The 19,561-nt window shown below is 37.5% G+C and overlaps 1 protein-coding gene across 1 annotated transcript in view; it reads left to right on the top strand.

Annotated features, from left to right (window-relative positions):
* Nucleotides 1–19,561, top strand: part of itgb1a (integrin, beta 1a) — a 90,881-nt gene that overhangs the window by 35,283 nt on the left and 36,037 nt on the right. The window contains exon 2 of the mRNA XM_020930716.2: nt 16,603–16,669. Within this exon, the coding sequence (XP_020786375.1) occupies nt 16,603–16,669 (67 nt within the window). The remainder of the gene's footprint in view (nt 1–16,602; nt 16,670–19,561) is intronic.

The following is a 19,561-nucleotide window of genomic DNA, read 5'->3' on the forward strand; positions in this document are numbered from 1 at the left end:
GTTTAGCTAACTTATTGCTTAGCTAACTTGTTGCTATTTGACATAAAAAATAGAGGTTATTTTTAGCTTGTCTGGAGTCAGTGTTAACTTGTTGCTTGGCTAACTTGTTGCTATTTCACATCAAAATAAAACAGATTTTTTTTTTTAGCTTTGTCAGGAGCATAGACTGTATAAAAATGTGGACTAAGTGAAGGAAGCCGCCGATGCTAATGGTTACAGGAGCGAATTTGGAACCAGGCTCTAAATTATGAATATGATTTTTTTTTTGACAGACAAAATAGCGAGAAAAAAAAAAAAGAGCGGGTTAAGACGAACATTTTAAGACCAAAATGACAAAGCTCACAGCAGCAGTTACAGAGAGATGGACGACAATATTCCAGTGTAAAACAAAGGGAGCCAAAGTCAGTAGGAACCAGAAGAACCACATGCAAACTTCCTATTTGGAACACAGCGGCTATGGTCAGGAGTCAAGTCTCAAGTTAATAGGCCCAGAAATAACTTAAATTTGAACAGTTCACATTTTAAGGCTGTTATAATTTTAAATATGATCACATTAGCACTCAACTGTGGTCAAACTTGTTGCTTCTATTTTTTTTGGCTGAGGTCACTCGTTTCAGGTGAAAATGAGCAACATAACTGAGAAGTCGCTTAGCTGTTTCTGTCAAATATGTGATTATATGTGTGATAGCCCTTTATAATAGCAATTATAGCTACAGAGTTTTAAAGGTCTTAAAGGTGTTAAAGGTCTTATATTACACAAATTTGACAAGAGTCTTAAGCTATGTTTGAATACATACACATGACTAAAACATACCTGGAGTTGTTTGAGTAATCTTTTAATATTAGTCTGTCTACAGCTCCAAAGCTCAAAATGCTCTGTTCCACTTCCTGCATTGAAACGGTAGTTTTCAAGTTAACAGCTACCTTTTATATTTTGTTCAGAAGAGATTTGCATTTGCAGGGCTGAAATCATCCAAATGATTTTATTGAAGATGTATGGAGTTTAAAAACATAGTGGAGCACTCCCAGTTTGAGGGAAGAACTCAACCTAATTATGCTGGGTTTGTGTGTTAAACATGTGTGAATGAAACAAATCAGAACTCCAGGTCTGTTTTTGATGAGAAAACAACATTATAACATACAATAGATCAGAAATAGTGCAATATGGGCTGTTTAATTCTAAATTAGTAGACAGACCGGAACATCTCGTAGCCCCTCATTCACACCTTTTCACTTCTTTACCCTCCTCTAGACTGGAACAAGAGTGGACAGACAATTTTTGGGGCAAAGATGATTTGAATTTGGTTGGACTCTGTGCATGCAAACCAGAGACTGTATAAAGACATGGAGTAAGGGAGTGTAACGTCACTCAAAGCGTTCAGGTCCAGTCAAATGAAGCTCAATGAGGCTTGCCGTTATAGGAGCGAATTTGAAGCTGAGTTCTATATTAGGAATAGGAATTTAATTACGTTCAAAATATTGCAATATTAAAACACCAGGGTTATGTTGGTTGATATGAACATTTTAAGACCAAAATTACCAAATTGGAAAGAGTTGATGAACACAGCTGTTACCTATGTCCATTTATACAGTATATACACTCTTTGACTTTAATAATTGAAATTGTCCTCCAAAAATAAATGTCAGCATTAGGGATGTAAAGATATTTACATCAGACGGTACGATATAATTACGACATTAATTTCACGATGCGATACTTATTGTAATATTGTGGCTATGCAAACAGAATTCAAGAAATGCTACTTTTCTCTTTTAAAAAACCTTGATTTGGGATTATATTACTGTCATAGTCAAACGAATTAAGATAGAAAAGTTCTTTAACTGTTCATTTTTCATGTTTTCTGCATTGAAATGGAACAAAAGATCTTGGTCTTTGTAGTTTCTTCAAATTTTTAGCTGTTGCTGCAATAAAACAATGTATTTCATCAAAGAATCTTATAATTTGATATATTGTGACAGCCCACAATATTATTATGAGAACTCTGATGGTACAATAACTTCATATTTCGGTTACTGTTACATCCCCAGTAAGCATGCATGTAGGCCTGTACCATCAAGTTTACAGAAAGTTGCTGAGTCTATTCATCTTCAGCCAACAGATCATCCCTTGACTCTTACAACCACCCGGTCAGCAGCTCGGCCACAGAAACAATCTGGCAGACCTGTGTGATGTCATGGCTGCCAGTGTGAGCAGGTCACTCGCTAACTGGGCTAACGGTGTTATTTGTGCTAACGGTGCCAGAGGAATGTGTGAGGGGCCAGACACTTTTAGCCCGTCAAACATGAGAAGACTGTGGCTGTGAGTCAGTGTGACAGGAACACTGATGTGCAGATTAAACCAGGAAATCATGAGCTGATGTGATGACTGGTAAAGTAAAGTTAGCTTGGTCAAAACTTCCTGCAAGGAAATTACTTTGTCATTGGTTTTTATCTGGAAATCTTAAAGTGTTTGTACATTTTTGTCCATGTAGTTTCCCCCAGTGCATATACTTTGTAAAAGCAGTTCTTAGGTCAAAGGAAATTCCGATTTAAGACGTGCTTAGTAACAGTATTGTAAACCTGTTGATAACGTTGTCACCCAAATAGACCTTTTTACGCAATACTTCTACAACAACACATAGGAATATGAGTCTGGTATATTGGAACTAAGGATGCACCGATACCGATACTGAATATCAGCCTCAGTCAATGAAAAGTAGCTGGATAACTCAATACAAAGATGTTCAAAAGTTATTTGTTGCGTAATTAACACAGTTGGATCAATTTCATTGTATGTTAACAGAAGGCTGATGTCCCAATTTTTTTTTTATTTTTAAATTACACTACGTTTTTAAAATTACGTTTCGGCAAAAAGCCAGGTGGACCAGGTAATGTGGTCCAAGGCAAGAAAAATGATCTGACAAAGACTTTTGACAAAATGTAATTTAAAAATTAAAAAAAAGCTTCTGGACATCGGCCATCTGAGTGTGCTACTCATTTTTTTTCACTTTTAAACAGTGTTTTGATGGAATTATGCCCCTACATTAGTATCGGTTTATATCATGTATCAACAGATACCAAAAGCCAAAGTATCGATTTTGTATCAGAACTGACAAAGCTGAATTGATGCTTCCCTAATTGGAACTGTATGTATATTTTTTAAGGTATTATGATCACATCTGAACCTGTGTCTCCAGAGTCTTAACCTGCAAATAGAGACACATCCAAGTTTTTCTCATTCTCTATATATGAACAGACCATGTCTCAAGTGAAAGCTGAGAACCTCCAGAATTCCCTCCCTGAGTTGCAGAGGCTGCACTAGCACTGACTCATGATTGGCTAGATGGTTCTGGGGTTTAGGGAGTGACTGTTCAGCTCAGAGAGAGACATTATAAGTTTGAATCAACTGGATTTCAGTATTGAAACTTTCTGTGAGGTTCACAAGAGAGATTTTTCATTCGGATGATCATCTTGAGAACCAAACACCAATATACCAATAGTATAACATAAATTTGACCATCATGTCCAGTGTTTTTGTAATTAAACTAAATCATAATTACATTTGTCATCAGTTTGAACATGTTTACCTCATATTTGGAAACATAGTGAGGTGATATTCATGGAATTTAAAATCTAAATACATACAGTTTAACTCTTCTGATTCTTGCCCATGCCCACCCAGAGACCCCATTTGGTCTAATAAAAGCCGATGGTCTGCCTGTTACCATGGCGGAATCACCCACACGTAAATAGCTGCCATATAAAGCCATGTCTACTGTGCTGAGGGGCCCTGACCAGATTTATCATCGATTTGTTTGAAAAGACCACAGAACTGAACAGAATTGTACTAAAATGAAAGCTAGGAGAGACTGCTTTTTGAAATCTCTAAAAGGAATGCGTCCCGACCTCTGCTCATAGTTCTGGCCGGGTTTGGGGTCTGTATTTTATTGCATTTTTTATACCCAACATTCCAGTGTGCGGCTGCTAAGCTTCACTATAAAGACAACATGGAGATTTTTCGTTGGATTTTACATGTGAACGATTCTTAAGTATTCTGAACTGGCTCACAGCATCAATGGTTAAGTTTATGGTACAACTTAAGACATTGTGCTACATATTATCAGGAAACATGCATTACTGTTATCTAAATAGCATTGTATGTCAAAAATCCACCCAGAATCTGCACAAATTGAAGACAAGCTTTATAATCTGGACTACACAAACTTGCCAAGAGATTTTTTATGACAGAAACTATTTTAGGTCCTGTACAACACAAAATTGACTCTTAGGAGCTTTAGGGTTAGGGTTCCTCCACCTTGTGATGCCATGGAGTGGTAGTTTTCAAGTTGACAGCTACTTTTCTATATTTAGTTCAGTAGAAATGGGCAATTCTAGGGCTGAAATGATCCAAGTTTTTCTAGTAAAAGTGTATGGAGCTTAAAAACACAGTGGAGCACTTCCTGTTTGTTTGAGAGAAGAACTCAGACTAAATATGAATTTAACAAAACACGGTTCCAGCTACGTTTGAAATGAGGACATAACATTGTAACACAGATAAAAAAATAGTGTGATATACTTTAGACCATCATCAATAATATACTTTTGTGATACCAGAGTACAGCCTTTTTTGGTTAGATTGTAATTTTAATTTGTAACCTATTGTATTTTTGATAAGATAAGTTTGAATGAATCCGTGTATCATTTGTTCTTTTGTTTTTCAAAATAAAACCAAAAATAAGAAAATGAAAAAAAAAAACTACAAAAATGGATAACGGTCGTTTCCGTGACTTAAACTGTGATGCTGGACTTTTGTACCGAATACGGAACTAAAACAGGACTGAAACAGGACTAAACCAGGAATAAACCAGGTCTAAACGCGAACTGAACCTGGACAAAACAAGGTCTAAACCAGGACTAAACTGGAGTCACTCCTGGTCTCAGTCCCTGCCTCAATCCTAGTCTGGTCCCAGTCTCAGTCTTGGTCTGGTCCTGGTCTGGTCCCGGTCTCAGTCATGGTCTGGTCCCGGTCTCAGTCTCAGTCCTAGTCTGGTCCCGGTCTCAGTCCCAGTCTCAGTCCCGGTCTGGTCCCGGTCTCAGTCCCAGTCTCAGTCCGAGTCTGGTCCCAGTCTCAGTCCCAGTCTCAGTCCCGGTCTCAGTCCCGGCCTGGTCCAGGTTTAAGTGATGGAAACGGGAAAGGTTGTTATCCATTTTTTCCATTATTCATTTAAACACAAAATTGAAAACTGAAAAACTTTTGTTTGTTATAAGTTTTTTCATTTTGGTTTTGGAGACAAATAATGAAGAAAATAGTTGAAATTGTTGAAAAATAAATGAATGAATGATACACAGATCTGAATGTATCATTTCTTTTCAGTAACATGGCAAAAACCATGACGAAAACAAAACATAGACAAATATAGACCATGATGCTTTGCTCTGGTTCGGGTCAGACAGCAATAAAGAGACTATTACACAAACACATATGTCAATCCTTTGAAATCTGACAATAGCGTCAGAGTGTTACTGCATCAAATCTCTTCAAATACATTTCGCATGTGCTATTTGTTCCATATATCGTCAGTCACATGGAGAAGTATCAAAACTTCTAACAGAGAGAAGATCCACTCCAGCTGATCTAATCTGGGGGCTGCAGACAGACCGTCTAGCTGTGTGTGTCTAAATAAACGGACAGCCTCGTGCACGCTCACACACACACACGCATACACCCTCACACACACACACACACACACACACACACACACACACACACAACGAGGCTACTGCAGTAACTCAGGAATGCGTCACTCAACACAGCGCACCATCAGAGCTTCCTTTAGCGCTGCAGTGGAAGGGAATGCAGCCTCTTCGGGGAGCTAGCATAGACCAAAAAAGAGCGCCTGCCTTATCTGCGTCGGCCTAATTCGAACCTCATGCTTTGCTATCTCCTGAGCTACTGTTGGGTTCTTTTTTCATTCGGTTCATATTTTGTTAGGTGTTGGGTCAACTTCAGTAGCCTAAATGAAAAATGAGTTTGGGCAGAAGGTTGTCTTAAGTGGTAGGATATGTCATAAAATGTTAATGATAATTACCTTACAGTGACCAGACTTCCGTATTTACTCGGGGCAGTCCCAGTTTTGAGCCCCGTGTCCCCTCTCCCAGCAGATTTATCCAAAACTACTGATTTCTCCCAGTTTTATTCAAGAAATATCCCAGGTGTCCCTATTTTTGACAGAATCTGATACCTGTTAGCAATAAAGAGAGGCATAAATTGTCACTTGTTTCGGAAAAATAAAGATAAATAAAGATAAATCTACCAAAACACCAAGAAAATTGGACTATACTGACTCACATCAGTGCCGAGTTAATTACGCATTCGTTTCACAATTTTATTATTCCCAACCACACCAAACCAGCGATGTCCAAAGTTTTTATTTTGAAAATCCGGGCATCCTAAATATAATATAACTAGTGTTGTAGTACTCGAGACCGGCCTCAAGACAGTTTTTTACACTCTTTGTCTTGTCTCAAACTCGACCACATTTGGACTCGGTCTTGTCTCGGTCTTAAAGGTGTTAGGACTCAGTCTTGTCTTGGACTTGAGGTCTGACACTCGTCGAGTGTGATCACATTTCATAAGGGCCGCTGCTGTCGGCAATAAACTTATCTCGACATGTGGCTGAAGTTTGCCTAATAAAAGTGCACAAATGCATCTGTATTTGTCACGACGTGCGTTTGGTAAATGTGTAGAGGTAACTATCACTACAAAACCAGTAAGAGAATATAACTCTAGTGAGGAACTTGAAAAAATATGTTCAAAAACCCTAACAACTTTCTTCACTTTCTTCACAGTTTTCTGGAACGTGCTAGAGGAGTGTGCAAAAAAGGGGCATAGAGTGTTTCAGTGTAGTACAGTTTGTTTGGCATATTTTAGGCCTAAATGAACATTTATCGATAAAATGGAGATACATACCAAAAAATAAAACAAGCAAAAAAATTAACATTGATATATATGTGCCAAAATAACTGTAAAATACAAATACTGTAAATGTTAAAAATTACAAAGATGGTCATGTTTTGGTCTCGAGTGGACCGTGGTCTTGGTCTTGTCTCTGTCCCTGTGGTCTCAGACTGGTCTTGGTCTTGATTAGTGCTCTCTTGACTACAGCACTACCCATAATCTGTATAAGCACTGCCCCAGCTAACACTGTCACCAATTTCTAAAAGTAGTCTATGAAACCTTGTTGACTTTTCTTAATTTGTGTCTTGAAAAATGTAATGGATTTAGGCCTACAAAATGTTGCTAAGTTGAATTTAAACTGTCCTCTTACTCAGAATGGACTCGTGTAAACTTAAAGCCATGTTATAATGTTGCTGCCACATCAAAAATAGCAGAAGTTGTGTTTTGTTTTTTTCACACATGTCTGAGTAACTCTTTATTATTAGTCTGTCTACTTCTCCAAAGCTCAAAATGCTCTGTTCCATCTTGTGATGTCATGTAGCTGTAGTTTTCAAGTGAGCAGTTACCTTTTAACTTTCATTCATAATGTAAGTGTTTCCTCTGGAAGGTCTTCTGCCACATTTGCTGCCACATGTTGTAAAAAGCCCGTAAAATCTCAAATATCCATAGCTTAAAGTGACCAGATGTCTCTATTTACCCGAGACAGTCCCAGTTTGAGCTTGTGTCTCCTGTCCCAGCAGATTTATCCAAAACCAGTTGATTTGTCCCAATTTTATACAAGATATGTCCAAAGTGTCCCTATTTTTGACCAATCTGATCCCTGCCAACAGTAAAAAGAGGCATAAATTGTTGCTTGTTTAGGTAAAATACAGATAAAGCTCCTAAAAAATGACCAATACACAAAGAAAATGTGACTATACTGACTCACATTAGTGCCAAATACGTAACAATTTTCCTTAAGAGAGAGAAAAGTAGGACTCTGCTCTGTTTCGCTCAGTGATGAAGTGTTTCTTCTGGAAGCTCTTCTGCCACATTTGCCACCACATGTGGTGTAAAAAGACTATAAAATCTCAAATGTCTTTAGCCAGGTCCTTAACTAACCTCTTACATGGTCTCCACACACATCGTCACCTCAAATCCAAATCCAAATCCAGTTTGTTTCTATAGCACATTTTACAAACAAAGCAGTTTCCAAAGTGCTGCACAGAGGTAAACTGCTAAAATTTGGTCACACCAGTCCTAAAACAATAAAAATCATCAAATCAAATAAAACCCAACCATAAAAATTATAAAATAAAGAGCCTCATGCAGTCGGCCCCTCCGATAGCTGCAAGACTGTTTTTCTCATTTGTGCCAAAACGACTACGCAATGCTGCTAAATCCCATGTGTATCACAGATAAAATAAAATAAAATTGGGGAACAAAGAAAGGACAGAGCAATGGGTGTGTTCCGGTGGCGGTGAAAGGTGGTAGATTAGAGCAATGACATCTTGATTGCAGGAGAATAAAGATGACTCAAACTTGCATGAATCACTCCAAATACAACTCTGAGTGGGTAAACGAGAAGTGGAAACAATTATGATTTTATTATTTTGTTGTTAAGAGCTATAAAAGTCGATTTGGCAGAATAAGTGCCATTTGAACCCACCCTTATTTGCTGAAAAAGTCCTATATTACACAAAACGGACTCTTGTGAGCTTTCAGCCATGATATAATGTTGTTACCTCATCAAAAACGAACCTGGAGTTGTGTTTTGTTTCATACACACATGTTTGAGTAATCCATCATGTGGTAGTTTTCATGTTAACTGCTATATTTTATCTTTTGTTCAGATTGGCAAATCCAGGTCTGAAATCATCCAAATGATTCTACTGAAGGTGTATGTTTCCTCTCAGCTCTTCCTGTATTATATGGGCGAGTTTCAGCTGACATCATTGTTATTAAAAGCCCGCGTTGCATGCTGGGAAATATTTTGGTCGGAGGCAAGAAACACGATAGCGGTCAAACACAGTGTGTAACCTCGCGTATTTATCCCCGATAATGGTAAATTCCTGCTGCATTATCGGATGCACAAATAGAAGCACGGAAGAAGGAAAATGTCTTTTTCGTATTCCGAGTGAAAAGAACCACTAACAGTGAATTAAACGGCTTTCAAACATCCGCAGAGCAAACGTAGAAGATCCTAACAAACCGTGGACAAGTTCAACAACACATTGAGACTCTTGGAGGTTTTCATCTTTTCTGCTGTGAATGGCCCAGGAGTTTCCACCAAGTCATTGTGGATATCGCCGAAGTGAATATTTGTCCAGGTAGTTGGCGATTCTGACCAGAAATTTGGTTTGGTCCACCTTTTGTCGGGGTTGAAAAGGGTGATTTGGCTCCATCGATGCTTATGACCAATTTCTGGTCAAATGGTCTTGGGTCCTCTGCCGTTAGAGTGGATAAATAACCGGGATCAATACCCTTTACGTGCTTTCTCGCTCCGTCCGTCATGTTGAATTAGTGTTTCTTGCCACCGACCAAAATAATTCCCAGCAGGCAACGCGTGCTTTTGTCAACAATGAAACTCGCCTATATCAATGTTTTCTCATCTTAAATAAGGACGAGAAGGTGCACTTAAAATCTCAAAAATCGACAGTGCACCTTGTAATCCGGTGCACCTTATGTATTAATTCTGGTTGTCCTTGAACCGATTTTATGTGGTACACGGCACTCAAAAATCTGTCAAATCTGTTTTAGTACGACTTTGGTAAACTACGAAGCTGCACCGCTTGAGGGATTGTTGGAACATTACGGCTACTGTAGCCAGGAGCCTCGCAGAGTCCGACAGAAGCTGAGTACATCAGCACACAAGGAGCGAGCTGTTATTTCAGTGCTTATAGTTTATGAAAATGAGCCATGTGGTTTTAAGTTACGTTTCTGGAAACATAAACAAATGTGTCAAAGCTGCATTAAACACATTATTACTCAATGTATATTTGAGTTGTCCTCGTTGAAAATAAAAAACAAACTTATATTATCCACCCACGTTCACATTCATAATCCACATTCACCAAGACAGGGAGGCAACGCCGGGCGAATTACACCACGATCTGCTGATGGATCGTGAACGCCTGGGCTAAAGAATCAGTCTCAAGTGTCGTCCGTTTGTTTCGCTTAATGCTCCTTATAATCCGGTGCGACTTATGTATGAAAATAGACAAGAGAATTCAACATTATTGATATTGCGCCTTATAGTCCAAAAAATGCAGTAGATGTTGTGTTCACACATGTGTTTAACATGTGTGAATGAAACCAAACACAACTCCAGGCCTGTTTGTGATGAGAAAACAACATTATAACCCAGGGATGTCCAAACTTTTTTCATCAAGGGCCACATCTCTAAACACAGATGAAGCGGAGGGCTGATCGAGGGCCGTAGACTGGTGCTCAATATAGTGAATAAGTGAAATATGTGCATGTTTATCACATTAGAATGAGCCGTCAGTCTTTATTCATGATAAAATCCTTAAAACCACACACTAAATATGAAATAGTCGCTTTATCAAGGGAGATTTTCAAAAAACTTGCAGTAAAAAGTTAATTTTTAATTGATGCAAGGTAATTTGGGCCAATTCACTTGGAAGCCTGAGGGCCATAGTTTGGACATGCCTGTTATAACCGATCAGAAAATATCGTAATATGGGCCCTTTAACCAATTTAACAATACTCAAACAGTTGAGTAACACTAACACACTGAAACACTGATGGCTGCTGTTGCGTGACTTTGTGAATTGAAGTAGAATAGGACTTTATAAGCTCCACACGCTGATTAAATGTCCCTTTTTCCTATCTGCATTAGCCAGTCTACTGCGATACAATAGCGTCCATTGATTTGTGCCTCTGTGTAGTAGCTTTGCCAGCTGTCAGCCATTAAACGTGCCAATATGTGCCGAGAATCCCGAAAGAATGTGTGTGCTAAAGGAGCAGCTAAGTAGCATTAGCGTGTGAGGAGCTGAAAATCCCCTGTCATTGTGCTGGAAAGTGTCAATATTATTTGCAGTCATGTTCGTTTAGTGACAGTCGACCCGTATCTGCAGCAGACAGTGAGACCGTTAACCCCGCGTGCTCTGAGCTCTACAGATATCACCTTTCTCCAGTTTCAAGCAAAGTGTCTCTCAAACAAGTGATCTGAGATGAGAAAAAATTATCTTCTGTCTGTAAATTGTTTTATGGATTACTCGAGGAACTGGATGAAGTAAAGGTCTCAGTTTTGTTCTCCAGGGCCATAAATACAAGCTGACAATCGCGGCTTTAGTTAAGTCAGGGGTGAGCAATTCTTTTTTCCATGGGGCCACATGAGAAACAGAAACTATTGTGGAGGCCAAAACTCTTAATTCTGCATAATAATGAAATCATAAATAATAAACTTAATCCTGTATTTCTGTATAAAAAGCAGTAAATAGCATTGTTTTGACGAGCTGCTCAGACTGATTAAAAAGGTTTTAAATTTCATGTTCCTAAATTAAGGCCTTAAAAAGTCTTAAATTATGTTGTCCAAGTCTTTTTATTTAAAGCAGTGAGTAATGGTCATGATTTCACCATTAGAATTGGATCTGATGTTTTTCAGTCACATCATGGGGCCGATGTTGGTCTTAATTTTCATTTAAGTGGTCTTAAAAAGGTCTTTAAAAAGTCTTAAATTTGGGGTAGTCAAACCTGGGGAGACCCTGCGGTAAGAGTTTATGTTATGATTAAGCAATGAAAAAGTAAGGTTTCTTTACAAAAAATGTCATTAAAAACACCTCTAAAATAAAAACAATGCAGCTGTAGAACTTGAGATAAAATTATAAAATATGTTTATTATGTTTAATATGTTGGAAATGATCTTAAAGTTGCCAGTCAGAGTCGACCAAAGGGCCCTATGTGACCCAGGAGCTTTAGGAGCAGGTCTGAGTTAAGTGAATAGTTGAAGGTGCTGTAGGCTATATAGTGTGCGCTCTTGCAGTTTAAAAAAGAGATGTCTGTCTTCACTCTAGAACTTTTGTTTATACCTTGTTTATAAAAAGTGTGCTACAGACACAACTGAATCTGGGTTGCCAGTGGCTTAAGCTTTTCTCATTCTCAGTATACAGACAGGCTGTGAAGACTCAGAACCTGCAGAATTCCCTCCCTGAGCTGCAGAGGCTGCACTAGCACCGACTCATGACTGACTTCAGGTGCTGAGGTTTAGGGAGTGACCATTCAGATCAGAGAGAGACGTTTTAGGTTTAAACCAACTGGATTTCACCATTACAACTGACAACCCAAATAAAAGACTCATTCTGCTTTCTGATTGGATAATCTTCTTGAGTAAGTTTAACATAAACAACACGGGCACTAGGGCTGGGTATCATTAAGTAGTTGCCGATATGATACATACCTCAATATAAAGGCCACAATATGATACATATCCAGTGCACTTTTGATTCGATACGATATATTTCAAATCAATTCCATACGGTTCAATACAAAATAAAGGCTAAAGGCTCTTGATTGTGATACTAAAAGTGTTTGTTAAACCACTTCTTGGGCAAAGTTCATATGAAACACAAATATTTTAATCCATCAAAAACAGGGAAAATGTCAAATGTGCCTGCATAAACTGTAGCTGTAACAAAATAATTTAGTAAAATATACCAAAAAATACTCTACTACTGATACTGTATCATCACATTAAACGATATGATATATTGATATTTTGATATTTTTGCACACCCCTAACAGGCACCATGTTTAATGTTTGTAATTAAGATTAAATCAGAATAGAATTGTTATCTAGTTATAAAGCTATTTGATTTAAACATAGTTACCTCGTATCTGGGGGCACAGACAGGTCATGTTTATGGAATTTAAAATCTAAATCTTTCATACAGTTCTTTTATATTAGTCCCATCTGATCTGAATGTTCACTCCCTAAACCCCAGCCCCTGCAGTCAGTCATGGGTCAATGCTAGTGCAGCATCTGCAGCTCAGGAAGGGAACTCTGGAGGTTCTGAGCTTCACATGAGACAGCAAACAAAACACAATTTTGGTGCAGTTGGCAGAATTCGGTTTTCTTTTGCGTATCATAGCGTTTGAATTGCCATCCATTTTCAGTCATATGACCTACTGAGTAGAGTGTGTTACCACTTTTGACATATTTCCGTCCCTGTTAAGCCTCATGTGTTTGCAATAGCCTTTACAAATCAACATGTTTCAAATGTGGCCTGTAAACACATCTGTTACAATCGTCCTCTGATCCGCACTAGAGAAGAGCACACTGAACACTACAATCATTATACTAACAATAATAGCATTAGTCTCCATAACAGGCTGCGGTAAATCATCAATCAGTGAGTTTCTTTTGCTTCAGAAAACACTGTCAATACTGTATCAATGTGAAGTGATTTTATTACATGGTGAATTTTTGAAGGCAGTAAGTTGACAGTCTGTTTATTTAGTAAAATGTGGAAGAAGTACTCGATTTGGAGTAAATAAGTACTTAAATAAAAGTCAAAGTATCACATGAAAAGCCTACTTAAGTAATAGTATTAAAGTTTAAAAATGCACTTAAAGAGTAAAATGTAAAAATATTTTGAAGTAGTGATTTTGATATAGATTTGTGCTGATTTTTATTATTTTTTTTTTATATAGAAACAACTGAATAGATCTTTTTAAAATTGTTTATATTTGTAGATTTTAGAGTTAGCTCACACTACAAATTTGTTAAAAATCAAGCAGGTCTCAAACAGTCATAAAAAGTACTTTTACTTTTCAGTCTTGTCCAAAAATGCAGTGGAGTAAAAAGTACAGATCTTCAGATGCTCTTAGATGAAGTCAAAGTTAATAGTATCCACTCTAATAGAGAGTGACCAGACGTCCCTATTTACACGGGACAGTCTCAGTTTTGAGCCTGTGTCCCCTGTCCCAGCAGATTTATACAAAACCAATGATTTGTCCCAGTTTTATACAAGAAATGCCCCAGGTGTCCCTATTTTTGACCAATTTGGTCTCTAAACCAGGACTAAACTAAGACTAAACCAGGACTACATCAGGTCTAAACCAGGACTAAACATTTTTGGTTAATCTGATCCCCAAAGAGTAGCATAAATTGATATTTGTCAGCCAAAATACAAAAAACTGTGTTAGAGAATGACCATAAACCAAAAAAATAAATAAATAAATAAATGCAGCGACAGAAGCCCCTCAGATTAGACGAGAATGTTGCTAAGGCAGAAGTTGCCGATACAATACATACCTCGACACATAGCCCACGACTGGTTAAATACCATATATTTCAAAGCGATTTGATACGGTTCATAAAAAATAATGGCTAAATCATGGTTGATACTAAAAGTCTTTGTTAAACCACTTCTTGTACAAAGTTCATATGAAACACAAACATTTTAATCATCAAAACAATGAAAATGTCAAATATGTCGCATAAATGAGTTTAAAGCAACAAAACTGTATCACTGTAACAAAATCATTTAGTAAAATATACCAAAAAAAACTCTTGGTGATATGTCGATACAGCAACCCACGATATCGATACTGTATCATCACATTACACAATACGATATATTGATATTTTGATATTTTTGCACACCCCTAAATGCTACTAGTCAGGCTGGTGCCACCTAGTGCCTCCACTCAATTTCATTTTTCTCCAGCAACAAGGTCAGGAATCAGAACCCGACGGTTTGCAAGAAACCTGGAAGTTGTAGACCAACCACCAATTAATCAGCAAAGAGCTGTGATGCCGGCAGTTACTTGGACACCACTGAGTGTTCCGGTGCATTACATATGTCACAACCAAATGGCAGCGATTGGTTAAATAAAAAACAGTACCCACCTACTGTTGAGTGAATGAATCCTAATGCTGTTAGGTCAGACAGTTTCCACAAAGTAAAACCAGCTGATGAATCAGGCTAAAATGTTACGTGCTCTTTTCACAATTTTATTTATACCAAACATCCCAATCCGGGTGTGTTCCAGTTATGAATTCTAAAAATCTACTGTATATCAACTTAAGTAAAGTACAGTTACCTAAATTTTTTACTTAAGTAGCCTACTTTACTACTTTTACTTTGTTACATTCCACCACTGATTCAGTAGGCTAACTAAAACTCACCATTAGCCACATGTAGCGTGCTAGCCTAGCCCTAAACGCATCCTGGGCTATAATTACAACACCCGTAGCTGTTAGCATATCTGCGGCCTGTAGTTAATAGGCTATTTTTGCATAAGAGCTTTTCACTTCATTATTAAATCACGAGCTGTGCATTTGGGAGAACGACACACGCTACGATCGTTCGACCAGAAAAGCCTTCGAGAACAGAGATCAATAAATACGGGACCAAAGGGGGTGGAATCCGTTACTGCTATTCTCAGTAAAAGGGGGTTATGGGAAATGGTACAGAGGGCACAGAGGGCAGCGCCGCCTTTGTGAAAGTGGTCGAGATTGAGTTAGCCGTTAGCCCGTTAGCCGCAGACCAAAATAGAACAGACCAGAAGCCTCGGGAGTATTTATGGCCTGCGATAACAGAGCCATTTACTGAATCAGATCTGTGCTTTGTGCAGGTGGCTCTATGCTAACGGGAAATGACACGGTTATGAAACTTGACGGCTTCTGTCACAGTTGTTGCTTTGAATGTAAAATTAGAACATTCAGCAGCCTATATATACTTAAAAAAAATCAAATAAGACTCATTAACAAACACAAATTATGCAAAATTGACGTTTCTGAGCTTTTAAACATGTCAATAGCCTCATATTTTGCTTGGACTCGGTCTGAAGGTCTGATACTTGACAAGTGATAAAATCTAGATAGATTTATAAAAACATTGATATATATGTACCAAAATAACTGTAAAACACAAATAAATGTCAAAAATTACAAAGATGGTCTTGATTTGGTCTCGATGGGCGTGGTCTCGGTGACCCTGTGGTCTCGAACAGGTCTTAGTCTCGATTATTGTGGTCTTAACTACAACAGTATGAAAGTGTATGGAGTTTAAAAACACAGTGAAGCACTTCCTGTATTACCAAATGACATCACAAGGTGAAACACAGTGTTTTCTGTTTGAGAGAAGAACTCAGTCTAAATGGTTTGTGTGTTAAACATGTGAATGAAACAAAACACAACTCCAGGTCTGTTTGTGATGAGGAAACAAGATTATAACAGAACAGAAAATATCATCATATACAAAAAGTTGCATGAATTTTGATTAATTTCTCTGATTTCTTTTTTTCACCTACCCTCATCATCCTTGTACTTAATTGTGATTCTTTGCAAGATTGAAGATTAAGACTAAACTTCATAAAGCCTAACTCTTATCCAGTAAAAAAATACGCTGCTTGTTATGGTTAAATGAAGGACGAGGACAGTTCTGTTGTTTTGAACAGGAAGAAAACTGTTCCATTTCTATTTTTAAGCCGGTTTAGATCAATGTTTTGATCTACAAACAGCTCACAAACAGTTCAGAATTATTATCTGCACATGTTATTATTCAAAACTAAATCAATGAAAAAAGCATGTGTCCTTGAAGTCCCATTGCTTATTTTTTTTTATATAAATCTTGCAAAAATGTGATTACTTTATCTTGACTTAATGAATCTTGTTTTTTGTGTGTGTTTTGCAGATGGACCTGAAGCTGCTGTTGATATCCACATTATTAGGAGTCTTTTGTTATAGCAGTGCACAAAAAGGTAAGATTACATCATCCTTCCTGGAAAGAGAGATTCATTTTACAGAAACAGAGTGTAGATCATAGGTCACCCAGAACAGCAGCTCATTCATACAGGAAATAATGTTATTTATTTATTCATGTATTCATTCATTCATTTGCATCATGTTCAAATGATGCTGAGTCTTTTCAATAACTTGATACAGAATGGAACTTTAGTAAGTAATAGTAATATAGGCTCTGTTAAAGATGCACTATATAACCTTTCTGTTTGTCTCCAATGAGATGTTGTTGTTTTGTCTTAAATGATCCGCACTATGACATTAAACCTCTCCATTTGGCATTTATTCAATTCCATCTCAAAAAACAAATATTTTTACTGTGAGCAGCATCACCTCTCCACAGATCTGGCTTGTAATACTTAATACTTGTCCATGGAGATAAATTTGAAAACCATAATTTACTGTTAAACAATCTAGGTCAAGCAATACATCCACAGAGATTAAACAGATGACGGGCCTGGCTTCCATCAGAAAAAATGACATCTTTAAAATAGCTAAGATAGTAGTTGTAACTGTATATAACTTTATTTACAGACTCAGGGTACACAGAAGGACACACACCTACAATCGTATATAAACCCACCAGCACATACCCACACACATAATAAAAAAACTACAGTTACTTAAGGTTCAGTAGAATTAAAATACATACAGCTGGCTCTTCCAACATTTCCAGGTGTCAGAATAATATTGGGTGTCACTTTCCTTAATATCAGTCAAACATGTTATAATTCCGTTTCTTGATTCATTTAACCTACACATACATTTATACGTGAGGTTCCTCATCAGAGCCTGCAACGTGGGAATATTTGCAGTCACAAATGAAGCACTAGCACTTTCTCACCTTGGAGTCTTTAGCAGTTTTCTAAGAGCATTATAATTTTGCCACCTTAATCTTATTCATCTTTACTTTGCTGTAATTACACCATAGATGAGCTGTGTACAGTGGCGTACACTATGATCTAAAAAGAGTCATTTTCGCATCATTTGTACACATTAGGGTGACCAAACGTCCGTTTTTCCCTGGACATGTCCATTTTTTTAATGTCCTGTCCTGGGCGTCCGGCTTTCTTTTTTTTTTTTAAGTGATAGAAATGTCCGGGTTTTCATTACCTTTCATTGGGCCATTAAACTGAGCGGCTCTCGTAGCTCTCTGTGACTCAGAAGGAGCAAGCAGACACAAACACTTGGTCAGCATGCAACATGCCGAAACGCAAATGTGCATTTAACAATGACTTGTACAACAAATTCTCTGTTTTCCGTCCCGGTCGGGACAAATAGGAGGCCATGTGCACAGATTGCGAGGTGAGAGTAGTTCAATGTCGAGGCTCCACCTCCCACCCCCGGTAAGGTGTCCGGGTTTTCACAAACGGAAATATGGTCACCCTAGTACACATATGGAATTTGGGTGCCAGAATATTCGCTTGTGAATACAGTTTGCAACACTGTTGCTGGATGCCATCATCACAGGAGTCATTTCTATATATTATAATATTATATAGAAATTAGTATTTTGTTTTTGTTACATTAGTCAAGTGATTCTCATTTAAATAAAAAGAGGGGAAGCTTAAATTTTGATCTTCCTTCATCCTGGCAATCATGACAACAATCTTTTCTGAATTATATTTTATACCATACTGCATCCCATACTCTGAACAGACTCTCACCAGTTGCTGTAGCCCTGCACTATCCGGCAACAGAACAACTAAATCATCAGTATACAGATCAGCAGATGATTGACAAGCCTGTCCCCCACCATACATCCAGTCTTACAGTGTTGTAGTTTTAGATATATAAAAAGATCTATAAAACATGTGAATCATTAGAGTCACCAAAAAGTAGGATTTTTTGTAACTGGACTAAATGTGATGTATTTGTCATGTCTTCAGAGTCGTGTTTCTTTGGACAGAGGTTAATAACTGTGACACTGACATACATTCCACGTCAATGAGGCGCCCGAGTTTATGCTGTGGTCATCTCATTTATCAACTGTCTTTCTTACATGGTCTTAACACACAGCAGCACCATTTCACACACACTTACACATATACACACAAAAACATTCTACATACTAGGGTTGTGAAAAACTCTATACCAGACAAAATAATTATGCTGAAGAAATCACATACATAGGACAAAGCTGGACTTTTCTTAGTATCACAAATAGTCTGATCACAAAATAAAACTGAAAAAGCTTCTCTTGAAAATTGAAGTTACTGTAATACTGTGCAGTTTATCACATTTGAAATTCAGTATTTGCTTCTCGTCAATGATGTGCTTGGATCTTTTCAATCAAGAGCTCTAAGGCCAATCACAGGAAAGACATTTTTTGCTGTACAGGAAATGTTTTTATCACCATTTTTATCTGTTTTCACTTGAACATGATCAATCACTATGAGAGATAAAAGTGCGATTAGCCCAGCCACATGACAATATGAAGTAAAAAACTGTTTGTATTATGTTTAATTATTGTAAGAGTATCCAAATCAGTATTGAGTATGTATATATGTATACATATTATGTACACAAATGTCTCTGTATGAAATTTTGGTATCACAACAACAATATCTACTAGAGTTGTCAAAAGTACCGAAACCCAAACACTAATCGCTGCTAAAATAAGTATCGAAACTAGATACTAGTTTGAGCAAGTATCAGTACTCAAAAAGTCACGTTGACAGGACAGAAATGCAGCTTTTCTGAATCGCTTTAGAACAGGAGTGGGTAATTATTTTTCCATGGAGCCACATGAGAAACAGAAAATATAGTGGAAGGCCAAAATGCTTTACTCACTTCTGCATAAAATGAATTGCAGGCTCATGTCTTGATTTATATATTGCATCATTTTGTAC

Source organism: Boleophthalmus pectinirostris, unplaced genomic scaffold (genome assembly GCF_026225935.1).
Source record: "Boleophthalmus pectinirostris isolate CB_2022bp ecotype Guang Dong unplaced genomic scaffold, ASM2622593v1 HiC_scaffold_15, whole genome shotgun sequence".
NCBI lineage: Eukaryota > Metazoa > Chordata > Actinopteri > Gobiiformes > Gobiidae > Boleophthalmus > Boleophthalmus pectinirostris.